We start from the raw sequence: 12,940 nt of genomic DNA on the forward strand, positions 1-12,940 counted from the left end.
ATGCATACAACACTCAATCAGTTTATTGGATGGATGGCTGTGGTTGATTATGTCTTGAGCTATAAATTAATTCTAAATTCAAGTATGAAAGTTATAAAAACTACATGCTAAAACATAAATTCAAATATGAAAGCTATAAAAAACTACATGCTAAAGTGTATTCTGTCCATGATACTTCCATAGCCTGGGAAGGTTGCAACTGCCTCTTTGTTTTCACGATCTAATGTTAGGTGTGCCTTGCTTCTAGCTACCATGTCAAAAAGTATTGGAAGAAAGTCCTCTGACAGGGTTATTGCATAAAGATACACCTTAGTTAATGTAGTGTTCTTTTCCAGAAATGCAGCCAACAAAGTTTCAGTGTTCCTACTAACAGACCTAGATATAGATGTGTCGCGAATATAGAAATGGTTTAATGTTGAATTCTCTTGAAGCGATTGGAGTATGATATTGAGTGAACTTTCACTCATTGGAGTAAGAAATAAAGTCAATTCATGTAGCTCTTGGATTTTATTTTCAGCCAGAGCATCAGCCAGGAATGTAGCACATTCGTCTGAGATAGGAGTACGATATATGCCCAGTTTTGTCACTGATCTCTTTGTGTGTAGATTCATAATGATGAGTTGAGCAATCTTGGAAGATGAGTAAAAGAGATGAACCTCATGATGATCTTGAGACAGCTGGCCCAGAGCATTTTCACACTGCCAAGCAAGTGGTGAATTTAACTGTATTCCAGCTTCATAAATGTAAATTTTGCCTGCTTTTTCTAGAAAAATTGCATTATAATCATTGTTAACTAATTTATGCATTTTCCAGCATTAACATAAAATTTTAATTACCTTCTTCTATGTCTTTTTTAATGTCTTCTTCTGTGACATCTTTCATTTGCTTTGCACGTTCTTTTTCTTGCTCGACAACTTTGTCTATGTCCTATTATACAATCAAAAATACTGAATGTTATAAGCTATACCTCATCACTTGTAGTGGTGTGTTTATCCCATACTAGTACGTTTCTCCAGATTAAGCGACTCAATGCTTTCACTTGTGCATGTTTGACTTTTTGAAAGACTATAGCAACTACATACCCTGCCTGACTCATTGGGATATAGCAGTCCACAGCTATGCTATTGGACTTCCCAATCGTATCAATCATACATGTAATTTGAACATTAATACTGCTGTCGCTGGTGCATTTTGTAAGTACATCCATGACATCTTTTAGGGAGTAGTCTTGTGGTTCCCAATTAAGAATAAAGGTCAATTTTTCACACAAAAGTGGCTGTGGACGTCGCACTACCTCAAATTTTTGATCAAGACACAAATCAATAGTCATTGCCTCACAAAAAACATCAACTTGTTCTTCGTATTTTTTGATAATAACCATAGCTTTTTTTATTTTAAATATTTTTACTATGGTTTTCAAGCAATGAATATTTACGAGTGAACACTTCTCTTTTACTAGCTCTAATATGTCGAAAATGCTTTTAAAATTTTTGTCGGAGAATTGTGACTTATAATCAGGCAAACAGTCACGAAGTAGCAATTTCAATTCTTCTGGATCTAGTTTCTTTTTTTCTATTTCTCGTCTAACTTGAAAAAATGTAGCACCAAAATCAATGCGCATCTTAGTGAATTTTTCATTTGTTCCAGGTGGAAGATATATTCTACCTACAAAAAAGAATTAATTTTATGATGCATTGTAGAAATTGAAAGCATATGCGCATGATAACATACACATACCACCACATCCTGTTGATGTTACAGACTGCATTCCGTATGACAAAGTTTCATTATAGCAATCCACTTCTTTCTTGCTATCTTGTTCGGGATCTCTGCGAACTACAAGATAACATGTAAAGGCGGATTTACAATATTATGATAGGCTTGACATTACGTTGACGCTAGAATAGGATTTGGTTCTATTCTAGCGGAAAGCATGCGTCAAAAGGTCAAATTGCCCACGCTTTTGATTTAAAATTGACAATACGCTGGCCTAATGTCATATTGTAAATCCGCCTTCATGCATTAAGTGAAATGTAAAGCAAAAATGGTTGCACACTCACTGTATTCCTTAAATATGGTGTCAGCAATGGGCACTGTCTTTTCAAATTTTCTCAGTGCAGATACCAATAGCTCTAAATGCTCACTAGATTCATGAACAGCACTTCGAACAGCTTTCAGGATAATTCCAATGCTAACAGCTAAAGAGCTTCGGTATAACTCCACCTTCCCAAGGATTTTCTCATTTAACTGTGGATCTAGTAAAGAAGCAAGCTGAAAAGGCTCGTCAATTGAAAGGGACAAAGCTTCATAATTATCCCTCAGAATTTCACTAGCCATATTTGTAATTCTCTCAATGCTTTCCTGCGGCAGCAATTGCTTGTCTTTCTCAGATATGTACTGAGCTAAATAAAAGAACATTTATCATAAAAACACATCAAAATATTAATTCAAGTACCATATTCTCTTAGTATTTTCTCTCCCATTTCTTTAAATTCGTTTGATGAGGTCAAAAATTTGCCAAATTCCTTGAGTTTCCTGTAATTATTAGACACATCCTCTTCAATGGTAGCTAGCAGAGATTCCTTTTTGTCATCAAGTGTCATCTCATCTGATACTGGTTCCTCCATAACGTCTAGTGTAGCTTCACCAATGATTCTCTTACTGTACATTACTTGAGATGATCGTACAGGATCCTTTAATAGCTCTATCATCGCTGCAAAATGAGACTGAAAGATATTATTGGCTGCTTCATTAAGCAGCTGTACCAAATCTAAAAATAAATATGAAGACTTATAGTGCAATATCTTACTCACTGTCCATCCCTGAAAGCTTTTCCTTTTATAAGGTATGATTCATAGTGCCCAGCAACATCATTCTCTCCGATTAATCTTTTTCTCAAGCATTCTAGAACTTTCTTCCTAGACACTGGACCAGTCAGCCACAACTGAAACATCTCTTTGGTCTTGTGCTTGTCATCTTTGTCCTGTTCCGCCTCAATCTGATCCAAAGTCTCAGTCTCGCATCCCAAAAGATTCCCGAGTGAATACCATTTGATTCCTATTTCAACATGAACGTCTAGCTCCGTGATTGATGGTTTGATGCTCAAATAAAATTCAAAGAAATCCGACATTATCTGAATAGCCAAAGGGAATGACAAGAATGACTGTGTTTATATCCTTTATTATTTTTGATGTTGTTAATCATGTTAACATTCGTTTTTAATTAATTTAATTTAAGCAGAGAGGTGTGGTCGATTGGTTATTAACCACGCCTGTTAAAATGGCGGCTCCAAGTGAAGTAAAACTCATATCAGTAGAAAAAGAGCTGCACAATGAATTAGCTTTATCTGGAGACCAACTTGTCGTCATAGACTTCTTTGCTACATGGTAAGGTGGTTGGTGTGACCGTAACTATTATTCCTGGATAGGTGTGATCCTTGCAAGATAATTGAACCCTTTCTTGACAGTTGTAGCATCAAGTATAAAGGAAGAGCCAAGTTCATTAAAATTGATGTTGATAAATCTACCGTAAGTAGATTATAGTGCATTGTTATTGTTTCATATTGAATTAGCGTGTTGCTGTCAGATACAATATTCAATCAATGCCTACAGTCTGCTTCATTAAGAATAGTGTCAAGCTTGATCAAGTAAGATTGTAATCTATCTACTAGTATTGTTGTGTTTATTGATTATGTACACTATTATTTTACCTTGTTATTTATTATAAAATGCATGCAAGCATTATTATTGTTGTTGTTATTATTATTATTATTATTATTATTATTGTTATTAGGTTGTTGGAGCTGATATAAAGGCTATAGAGGCTGGTATATTGAAACACATTAAAAATAGTGACTCTTCATCTGCCTCTGGTCCTGTCAGTGGTCAGGTAGGTTACATTATACATTTTTGTTGATTGTTAGTAGTTCTATAGTTACAAATATTATAAGAAAAATTGAGGGAGATTTTGGGGCAATTTTTTGGAAAAAAAACCATGGGCTATAATAGCTTTTGCTTTTTCCTGAAAATTGCTACTGTTAAAAATAGAAAAATTTTAGTTGGAATTGGCTCAAACTTTCTACATAGCATAAGGACATCAATATGTATCAGAAAATGTAATAAAAATTTGGGGTGATTTCGGAGCCATTTTTTGGGAAAAAATCATGGCCTTTGCTTTTTTTAAATTGACTTATTTTAAAAAGATGTGGTTGGATTTATTAGTAATGATAATAAATTATTTATTTATTTATTAGGTTAATATTAACAGTATAATTGACATCAGTGGCTCTGAATGCTTGAACGAATCTGATGACAATACTTTTCAAAACTCACTTGAATCAAATAAAGACATTTACCTTGAAAGTGATTGCGACGAACAGGTAGTGCAGGACCTCAAATTACTTTATTTATATTATTTTTTAAAAATTGTAGCTGATTTTATCATTGAAATTCACTCAACCAGTGAAACTACGTTCCTTACAAGTAACAGCACCCAAAGACGGTATGTGATGTCATATGATGTCATACGGTGTCATGTGATGTCATGATTTGTCTACAGGTAGGGCACCAAAAACAATAAAACTATTTATTAATCAAACATACACTCTTGACTTTGATTCTGCTGAGGGCAATACACCAGTTCAAACTTTAAAGTTAGTTGCTTTTTTAGTCTTTTTTAAAATTGTGTGATTTGTCTTTTTGAACTTTAAATTCAGTTTAACAGAGGAAGATATTTCCGATGATAAACCCCTTCCATTGATGTATCTGAAGTTCCAAAATGTTCAACAACTCACGGTCTGCAACTACTGTAGTGTATTTTTTATACATAATTTTATTGTTTATATTTCATAGATATTTGTTGTCAATAACCAAGGAGATCAAGAAACAACAGTAATTAATTACATTGGACTGTTTGGTAGTTTATTAGACTCCACCAATATGAAGGATTTTAAAAGAGTGAGTATCACATCACGGCACACAGTTAAACCTGTTTATTCCGGACACCTTGGGACCCAATAATACTGTCCTGATTATGGAAGTATTAGAGGTTCATTAATACATATTGATATTGCATTGAGACTGATACTACTTATCTTGGTCTGATTATAGAGGTGTCCTTATAGTGTCCACAATAGCAGGTTATACTGTGTGTAGTTGTAGTACATTATTTTAGTCTATTTTGATTGTTTATTGCAATGAAAATGTATTTTTTAGGTGGCAGGAGATAAAGGAGAGCGACATTAAATGACTGATGACTTATTTATTATCAGTAATTATTTTATGTATTCTGCATACCATATAGCAGGTATACTCCATTTGAGTTTAATTTCGTTCTTTTCGTTCTCATTCCTTGTGGAACGAACATTTTCCAAACGAAAAGGGTGTTTCCTCAATGCCACGTGTGTAAAATGGCTGCTCAGAAGGAAAATAAAATGAACGAAAATTTCTAGAACGAACATTTTCCCAGACGAAATATACCCGCTATACGGTATTTAACACTGCATTTAAACGATTATTAATTTTAATTTTTTTCATTATTGATGTGGGCGTGGTTGGTATGTGAGTCACGTGATCCATGATTTGATTTTCAAATAAAGCGCGAGAATTGCAATATTGCATTAGGGAACTAAGAGAAGAACAAATTCAAAATCTATCTTTTAAAATGGCTAGCAAGCACCCAGGACAGCCCTCTAAGCCTCCAAGAAAGCATCAGTCGACGCCTAAACCAAAGCAAAAGGAGAAAGACCCAGTTCAGGTAAGATTAGGCCGTGGTGTCTTCTTTGAAACTTATTTTTAGGTATATTGTCGACTCCGGCCACTCAAACAAGACGAGAACGAGTCCTGTGCTGAGGTCAAGCCTCCATCTATACTCCAGCTGACCCCGCCTGAATGCTCCATTGCCTACAAATCTGGAAACTTCAATCCTGTAAGAAACAAAGTTATTAAAGAAAATAATTGTAATAGTTTAAAATTGTAAAAAAAATTAAGTACTGTGTGCTCATTTTTTAATGTCGTTACTTTAGTGTGATTGTTTTTTAGACTCAGCATCATTTTAAGTTTGTATTTGACGGGAAGACGAGTCAGAAGTGTGTCTTTGACGATATTGCATATCCACTCGTTTCCAACCTTGTACTAGGAAGAAATGGTAAGACTAATAATATTGACAATTACGTGTTCTTGAGTGTGAAAATGTCTCCCCTTTTCTCCTCTTCTTTGTCCCTCTCTCTCTCACCTCTCTCTCTATCCTTCCCCCCTCTCTCTCTCCCCTCCCTTTCTTTCCCCCCTCTCTCTCTCTCTCTCCTGTAGGATTATTATTTGCCTATGGAGTCACTAACTCTGGTAAAACATACACAATGACAGGTGAGCAGGATCAGCCAGGGATCTTGCCTCGTGTAATGGACGTACTCTTTAACACAATAACCGAAGTTCAGGCACCTAAACATGTACGTGTTATATGCACCATTATAACGCTCTGTTAGCACAGCTTTTACTATAGATTTAACACCTTTTTAACACATTTATAATGCTGATTTATTAATGCACCATTAACATAACAGCACACATAAATTGTAATAAGAACTTAATTATTTCTGAATAGGTTTTTCAGCCAGATGCCACTAACGGGTATAAAATAATACCAGAGGAAGAAGCTAAACTAATTTCTGTTCAAAGGAAACCGAGAAAGATCAGCCCAAGAGCCAAGTACTTCACTTACCCTCTCCTTCTAAGCATGACAACGTTCCTCCTTCCTCTAGGTTAGAGACACCAGATTATGGGGACCTCTTGCGTGTCTCTGATGGACGGAAAGTGGATGGAATTGACGAGGACTCGAGTTATGCTATTTTTATATCTTACGTTGAGATTTATAATAATTTTATATACGACCTACTGGAGGAGAATGGAGACAGTCTGCATCCAAAGTAACAGGAGAATTAAAATATGATTTTATTACTCTCTAATCCTCTCTGTCTGTCTCTCTCTGTCTCTGTCTCTCTGTCTCTCTGTCTCTGTCTCTGTCTCTGTCTCTGTCTCTCTCTCCCCTTCCAGACCTCCTCAGTCAAGGAACATAAGAGAGGACACTTCACACAATATGTATGTCAGTGGTTGTATCGAAGTTGAAGTCAAATCGGCCGAAGAAGCCTTTGAAGTTTTACTACAAGGACAAAGGAAGAGACGCGTTGCACACACCCAACTTAATCATGACAGCAGTAGGAGCCATGCTGTGTTTAATATCAGGTACAGTACATGGGCTGTTACAATAAAGAGTAATAATAATGTACAATGTACACATCTAATGTGTTTTTTATAGCCTGTGTTTAATGTAAATGTGAGTTTTATACTTAGGGCAGTGAGTACATTATAATGTTTATAATCATTCAATGTGCCTCGTTTATAAGAGTGACTATAGCTACAGTATAACCTGCTATTGTGGACACTCTAAAATAAGGAGGCCTCTATAATGAGGACAGGTAGTATCAGTCCCAATACAATTGATAAATGTGTATTAATGAACCTCTGAAATAAAGATACTTTTATAATAAGGACAGTATTATTGGGTCCTAAGGTGTCCGGAATAGACAGGTTTGACTGTACAAGGTTTTAAGTACAGCTGTTCTTAATGTTACAGTCTGTATACCTTCCTCTTCTTCCTTATAGGCTAGTTCAGGCTCCCTTGGATCCTAGTGGGGCCCAAGTGTTGCAGGATGACTCTCAAATCACTGTATCACAGCTATCTCTTGTTGATCTGGCCGGCTCAGAGAGAACTCACCGAACTTGCAATGAAGGGAATCGGGTGATGGAAGCAGGTGGGTGTGGTTGTTAGTAGGCGTGGTCAGTCAAAGATTTTATTAATAGGTCGCATTAATCAATCTTTAATGACTCTAAGAAAATGTATGGAGACACTCCGCGAGAACCAGCGTAATGGGACGAACAAGGTAAGACACTGTGCTATATTGTATAGTGCTTTAATTTCAAGGAGCAAAAGTTTTTCTGTTTTTTTGGGTTAGCATGCAACCGCGAAGTTAAAGATCCGCTAAATATTCAATTGCCATTAAAGGATGGCACTAAAATTGCGAATCCGTAAAAATTATTTCCGCGAAAAATTGATTTTTATCAATCTGCCAATTAAATTTTAGCTATGCAAATTAAATTAAAGTGACATGCGATATTATTGCTTTTGTTGTGACTATAGTGTCTCCTTTGTAGATTGTGCCGTACAGGGATTCAAAGTTGACCGTGTTGTTTAAGAATTATTTTGATGGCGAGGGCATGGTACGAATGATAGTCTGTGTCAGCCCAAGAGCTGAGGACTATGATGAATCAATTGTAAGTTTAATAGTATTATTGTTATTGTTATTGTTGTTGTTGTTGTTGTTGTTGTTGCTTATCTTGTACATGTAATTATTATGTACTTTTCTAGCATGTGATGAATTTTGCTGAAGTAACTCAAGAAGTTAAAATTGACAGGCCAGCCCCTAAAAAGTAATAATAAATATTATTATTGTTTATTGTAATAATTCTTAATAATTCCCCCCCCCCCTTTCTCTCTCTCCCTCTTACCATTAGATCTGATATTGGGTTAGCCCCTGGTAGGAGAAGAGGTAATCACAATAATAAAATTAAATAATAATAATATTAATAATAATTCCTTTTTCTTACAGCTAATATGATCTATCGCACTGTAGTTGCTCCACGTACACCACACCCCTACGAATTAGCTCTGGGTGTACTATGCATACAAGAGGTCATTAATTAATATTAATTAATTAATTATTATTTGTTAATTAGTGTGGGTGTGGTTTGATTAAACCCATCACTCATTTCTTTATTTTATTTTCAATGTGTAGTATTTATCTGAGGACAATCCTGAGGCCAGTTGTAGAGAGTTGAGAGAGTTTTTGGAAAAAAGACTAAAGACCCGACCACAACTGATAGCAGATCAAGCAAAGAAGAGTGAGAGAGAGAGGGGGAGAGAGAGAGAGAGGGGGGGAGAGAGAGAGAAGGAGAGAGAGAGAGAGGGGAGAGAGAGAGAGGGAGGGAGTTGGTTTTTTATTTATTTTATTTTATTTGTAGCGTCTTTATTCAGAGAGGCTCTCATATCAACGGAGAAGGAACTGAATGAATTAAGATCAAAATGTCAAGAGGTAAAGTATTGCATTATAGTAATATCAATATGTATACTGACTATATTACACATGCATTATTATAAAAATAGTAATTGTAATTAAAATGCATATCTTGTTTTAGATAAATATGAGCACACAATCCAAAATTTTTGTATGCAAAATCTAAAATTTGAAAATAGTCTACACCTTAATTTTGACTGATTCTGATAATCTTAAAATTTACTTGCTGTACATGTACATGTACGTGTTTATATTCGACATGTACATGTATATCTTAATTATTATAATAGTTAATATACTGTACAATTGTGATTGTGTGTGTAGATTCATTCATTAAAGTCTAGTAAGGAGAAAGCTCAGCAAGAACTCACTCGACTTAAAGGAGTAATAACAGCACAAAACAAAGAAGTAAATAATCATAAATTGTTGTTCGTTTTGTTGTTTGTTTTGTTGCTCTTTTTGTTGTTCATTTTGTTGTTGATATTATTGTATGTTTGTTTATCTTTAAGATTGCACAGTTAAATGGCAGCATACAATCCTTCAAGATGGAACTGGAAGAGAAAGAGAAGGAGAAGATTCGCCTTAATAATCAACTGACTAAAGCAATACAAAAAAATGACCATCTCCTCAGGGAAAGTTCCAACTACAAGGCACAATTGGAAGTGAAGGCACATGATATTAATACTCAAGTGACCAGATCGGCTAAGATGACAGTAAATTTTACTTGAAAAGAATTCTTAATTTTTATACTTTTTCACATACGTATATACATGTACTTATGTTGCGTAGAAAGTTTCAACTGATTCCGATCAGAGTTAGGTTTTTTATGAATGTTTAAAGTTGCTCAAAAATGAGGCCAAAGTCCCTTTACTTATTATACATGTATAAATAGTATAGGGTATTTTGTCAAAAATACAAGTAGATAGGTTTTTTATATATTTTTCTTTGTTGAACATGCTCTACATGTACATGTATGTATGCTTAATGTCTTTCTCTTCTTCTCTATAGCGTGAATTAGAAGGTCAAGTTCAACGGGAGAGAGCCAAGTTTGAGAGATTAGCCAAGGCTAAGGAACAAACCGAGATGGAGTGTCAAGCAAAAGAAGAGAAAATAGCTCAAGTCCGTGACTTCTTGCACGCGTGTAACTCTCCACTCAGAGAGGCAAGGTTGGATGCAGCTCGGTCTAGAGGCAACACTCCATTGAAAACCTCCAATAAAGAGAATAAAACTGAAGAAGGAGTAAGACTCTATATGTTGTTTTTGGTTGTATGGTCTTTGGAGTAGTAAAGTACATGTGTTATCTACACTCTTGTTTTTATGTCAAGTTATTGATGTCACTGTCTTTGACAAATGTTTTGTGGCCCTTTCACTATCAGTGTCCTCTCTCTCTCTCTCTCTCTCCTCTAGACTGCCCCATTATATACAAAGGGTAAGGCACAGAGGAAACGCTCTTTATCTGAGAACTGGTTGGAGCACAAACCGACTGACTGTGTTGAAAACAATGACATACTCCAGCCTAGGTTCAAGAAAAAGAAAACCGTCACTAATCCAAAACCTAAACACTTCAAATCACAAGTACATAAGAATAATAATAAAAATGGCATAATCAAAAATTAACCTTTTTTCTCTAGAATGTAGATAAATACGTATTAAAGCATCAGGAACAAGATCCTTCTGGTGACGTTAAAACAGAGCTATACAAAGGGGATATTTTATTCACTCGTACCGGAGGGGCGTCTGTGAAATTCACCGACATTGAGAAACTTGATCATGTCTCGCCAAAGCCATCCCGACGCATAACGAGATCACTCTCAATGAAGAATATGTCGTCATCTTCGATATCTACTGTTGATACCGATAGCCTTCATGATGCCTTGATGGAAGAGGAGGAACGGACTGACGTTGAAGGAAGAGTGAGTTCATGCAATACCGTATAGCGGGAAATTTTGGAGGCCGGGGCTAAAATTTGGCGAATTGCTAAATTTTGGTGATTGGCTGATTTTTAATTTCACGAATTTGTGGCCATGTGCCATTGACCATGCGTATAATGGCTCAAAATGGCGGGTTTTTATTTTGGCAAATGGCTATCAAAACGCCAAATTCGCCAAATTTAATCCCCTCCAAAATATCCTGCTATACGGTAATAAATTTTATTTGAGGACAACAATTCTATTTATTTTATTTTATATTTATTAATTTTTTTAATTAATTGTTTTAGTGTGCTATCTGTATTGAAGGCAAGCCTGGAGGAACAGCACCGGCTTTGAGTCATATCTCATTAACAAGGTATAACTCTACATGTACATGTACATGCATCATGCAGCAAAATTTTGGATACAAATTAAAACTTTTATGCTACATTGTAAATGAATCTAAATTTTGTTTTTGTTATATAAAAACTGTGTGCATGTACATATAAGTGTTAACGTTTTCTTATACTACATGTACATGTACATGTATCATACATTGTACATGTACATGTACTTGTATATCCATGTGTATATTATGTATTAACATGCATGTGTACGCAAACTACTGTACAAAATTTTTGTGGAAAATTTTATAGCTAAATAAAATCTAAATTCTATTACATAGCAACTGTGTTATGTATAAAAAAGTTTGTATGTATTTATTTGTTTCATGTATATGTACTTGTTTGTGGTTTATACATGTCATTTTTTTCTTTTATAAAGGTCACCACAACCAAGCAGTTCTCGTCATTAGTGTCCCCTCCCACCACCTTTGTTCTGTGACGCATAATTAACAATTAATATTAACAATATTAAATATAATTATTAATCTGTTGTATTGTCATGAAGTTATACATACTAGAAATAAATAAATAAAATAATAATAATTGATAAAAAAAATTAATTGAAATGATTCGATAATTCTTCCTTTTCTTTATTATCCAGTGATAGCTTCTCTTGTGCAATGTTAATGTCACTTTTAATGGCTGAAATTAATTCATCTGGAGAGAGGGAGGGAGAGAGAGAGCTGTTTTAATAGTGATAATTATATTGGTGGTATACCTAATGATTTGAATTTCATTTCGTCTCTGATGAAACCAGTTATGCAAACCTGTAGATCGGCTCCATAGAAATCCTCAGGAAAATCATGCAATATATGAGTCTCCTGTAAAATTCATAATCATTTATGATTGCAGAGAGAGCAATTTTAAAAGAGATGTACCAGGGTTTTCAACAAAGCATGCTTGTCGAGCAACTTTTTTTGTCAAAAAAATCAATTTTGATCGGAATGAACTCAAAATTTCTATGCAACAATAAATATCTCCTTTTTATTTTTGGCAAAATCTGACCCAAGACCATGTACTATAGTACAGAGAGTTTGGCCTGATTTATTATGTGAATTTGCAGTAGTTAGAGTAGAGTCTACTCTACTTACCATGCTCTTCTTAGTGTTCTGGTATTGTGGATTCCAGCCGATACTCATTACCATCTTATGGACTGGGCCATTGTCTACTTTAGCCCATCCGTAGTACACACCACATTTAATATCAAGGGGTAGTCTCTCAACCACTTCTTCTGGATAATTTGCTACAGTAAGAGACATCATCAAATCCAAGCAAGATTTAGATTTTTAATGATTATTTTTATGACTAAAATGAACCTGTTGGTATTCCCAGGTCTTTGCTTCCTCTTCCAAAGCCTCTTACTACTGTCCCTCTGGTGAAATAGGGAAGAGAACCATCTGGCTCCATTTTAAGATTTTTAGAAGCAGATTATTTCAATTGCTGGGACTGGGTGGAGTTGAGGCGGAGAGAAGAAGAAGAAGAAAGATTAGAGAGGTGGCTTC

The 12,940-nt window shown here is 35.1% G+C and overlaps 4 protein-coding genes across 4 annotated transcripts; 2 read left to right on the top strand and 2 right to left on the bottom strand.

Moving 5' to 3' along the window:
* Positions 1-47: 47 nt before the first annotated feature.
* On the bottom strand, positions 48-3,225 carry LOC109580450 (uncharacterized). Its single transcript, XM_019993602.1, has 7 exons — positions 2,814-3,225; positions 2,456-2,770; positions 2,061-2,402; positions 1,738-1,836; positions 968-1,665; positions 837-927; positions 48-763 (listed from the first exon to the last, which is right to left on the bottom strand). The coding sequence occupies exons 1-7, from the start codon at positions 2,818-2,820 to the stop codon at positions 144-146; spliced, it is 2,172 nt and encodes a 723-aa protein (XP_019849161.1). The 5' UTR covers positions 2,821-3,225; the 3' UTR covers positions 48-143.
* A 34-nt stretch (positions 3,226-3,259) lies between these two features.
* Positions 3,260-5,378, top strand: LOC100639723 (thioredoxin-like protein 1). Its single transcript, XM_003384419.2, has 10 exons — positions 3,260-3,386; positions 3,428-3,527; positions 3,572-3,646; positions 3,793-3,888; positions 4,253-4,378; positions 4,431-4,500; positions 4,558-4,651; positions 4,715-4,793; positions 4,851-4,955; positions 5,214-5,378. Exons 1-10 carry the CDS (start codon positions 3,280-3,282, stop codon positions 5,241-5,243), a joined length of 882 nt encoding a protein of 293 aa, XP_003384467.1. The 5' UTR covers positions 3,260-3,279; the 3' UTR covers positions 5,244-5,378.
* Positions 5,379-5,544: 166 nt separating this feature from the next.
* LOC100639851 (kinesin-like protein KIF23) lies at positions 5,545-12,065 on the top strand. The gene is made up of 22 exons (XM_003384420.3): positions 5,545-5,754; positions 5,797-5,925; positions 6,039-6,144; positions 6,306-6,442; positions 6,598-6,701; positions 6,755-6,919; positions 7,047-7,235; positions 7,656-7,804; positions 7,854-7,933; positions 8,205-8,324; positions 8,419-8,480; positions 8,565-8,599; positions 8,660-8,742; positions 8,846-8,951; positions 9,072-9,142; positions 9,449-9,532; positions 9,634-9,837; positions 10,133-10,363; positions 10,532-10,699; positions 10,756-11,037; positions 11,343-11,410; positions 11,818-12,065. Exons 1-22 carry the CDS (start codon positions 5,662-5,664, stop codon positions 11,846-11,848), a joined length of 2,697 nt encoding a protein of 898 aa, XP_003384468.1. The 5' UTR covers positions 5,545-5,661; the 3' UTR covers positions 11,849-12,065.
* On the bottom strand, positions 11,907-12,884 carry LOC100639978 (riboflavin kinase-like). Its single transcript, XM_003384421.2, has 4 exons — positions 12,755-12,884; positions 12,530-12,681; positions 12,157-12,259; positions 11,907-12,095 (listed from the first exon to the last, which is right to left on the bottom strand). Exons 1-4 carry the CDS (start codon positions 12,843-12,845, stop codon positions 11,995-11,997), a joined length of 447 nt encoding a protein of 148 aa, XP_003384469.1. The 5' UTR covers positions 12,846-12,884; the 3' UTR covers positions 11,907-11,994.
* Between the last annotated feature and the right edge of the window lie 56 nt (positions 12,885-12,940).

This window comes from Amphimedon queenslandica, unplaced genomic scaffold (assembly GCF_000090795.2).
Source record: "Amphimedon queenslandica unplaced genomic scaffold, v1.1 AMPQUscaffold_13491, whole genome shotgun sequence".
In the NCBI taxonomy this organism is placed as follows: Eukaryota; Metazoa; Porifera; class Demospongiae; order Haplosclerida; family Niphatidae; genus Amphimedon; species Amphimedon queenslandica.

Bases quoted from the DNA above. Each gene is read 5' to 3' on its own strand.
- LOC109580450 (XM_019993602.1), bottom strand. The intron at 2,403-2,455 runs GTACTTGAATTA...TCTTTTATTTAG, and splicing joins GAAAATACTAAGAGAATATG to CTCAGTACATATCTGAGAAA. The intron at 1,837-2,060 runs GTGAGTGTGCAA...GTTATCTTGTAG, and splicing joins CACCATATTTAAGGAATACA to TTCGCAGAGATCCCGAACAA.
- LOC100639723 (XM_003384419.2), top strand. From the start codon at position 3,280: ATGGCGGCTCCAAGTGAAGTAAAACTCATATCAGTAGAAAAAGAGCTG. The intron at 3,387-3,427 runs GTAAGGTGGTTG...ATTCCTGGATAG, and splicing joins ATAGACTTCTTTGCTACATG to GTGTGATCCTTGCAAGATAA. The intron at 3,889-4,252 runs GTAGGTTACATT...TTTATTTATTAG, and splicing joins CTGGTCCTGTCAGTGGTCAG to GTTAATATTAACAGTATAAT.
- LOC100639851 (XM_003384420.3), top strand. From the start codon at position 5,662: ATGGCTAGCAAGCACCCAGGACAGCCCTCTAAGCCTCCAAGAAAGCAT. The intron at 8,600-8,659 runs GTAATCACAATA...TTTTTCTTACAG, and splicing joins AGCCCCTGGTAGGAGAAGAG to CTAATATGATCTATCGCACT. The intron at 9,533-9,633 runs GTAAATAATCAT...TTTATCTTTAAG, and splicing joins TAACAGCACAAAACAAAGAA to ATTGCACAGTTAAATGGCAG.
- LOC100639978 (XM_003384421.2), bottom strand. From the start codon at position 12,845: ATGGAGCCAGATGGTTCTCTTCCCTATTTCACCAGAGGGACAGTAGTA. The intron at 12,682-12,754 runs GTTCATTTTAGT...CTCTTACTGTAG, and splicing joins AGACCTGGGAATACCAACAG to CAAATTATCCAGAAGAAGTG. The intron at 12,096-12,156 runs GTATACCACCAA...CCCTCTCTCCAG, and splicing joins AATGAAATTCAAATCATTAG to ATGAATTAATTTCAGCCATT.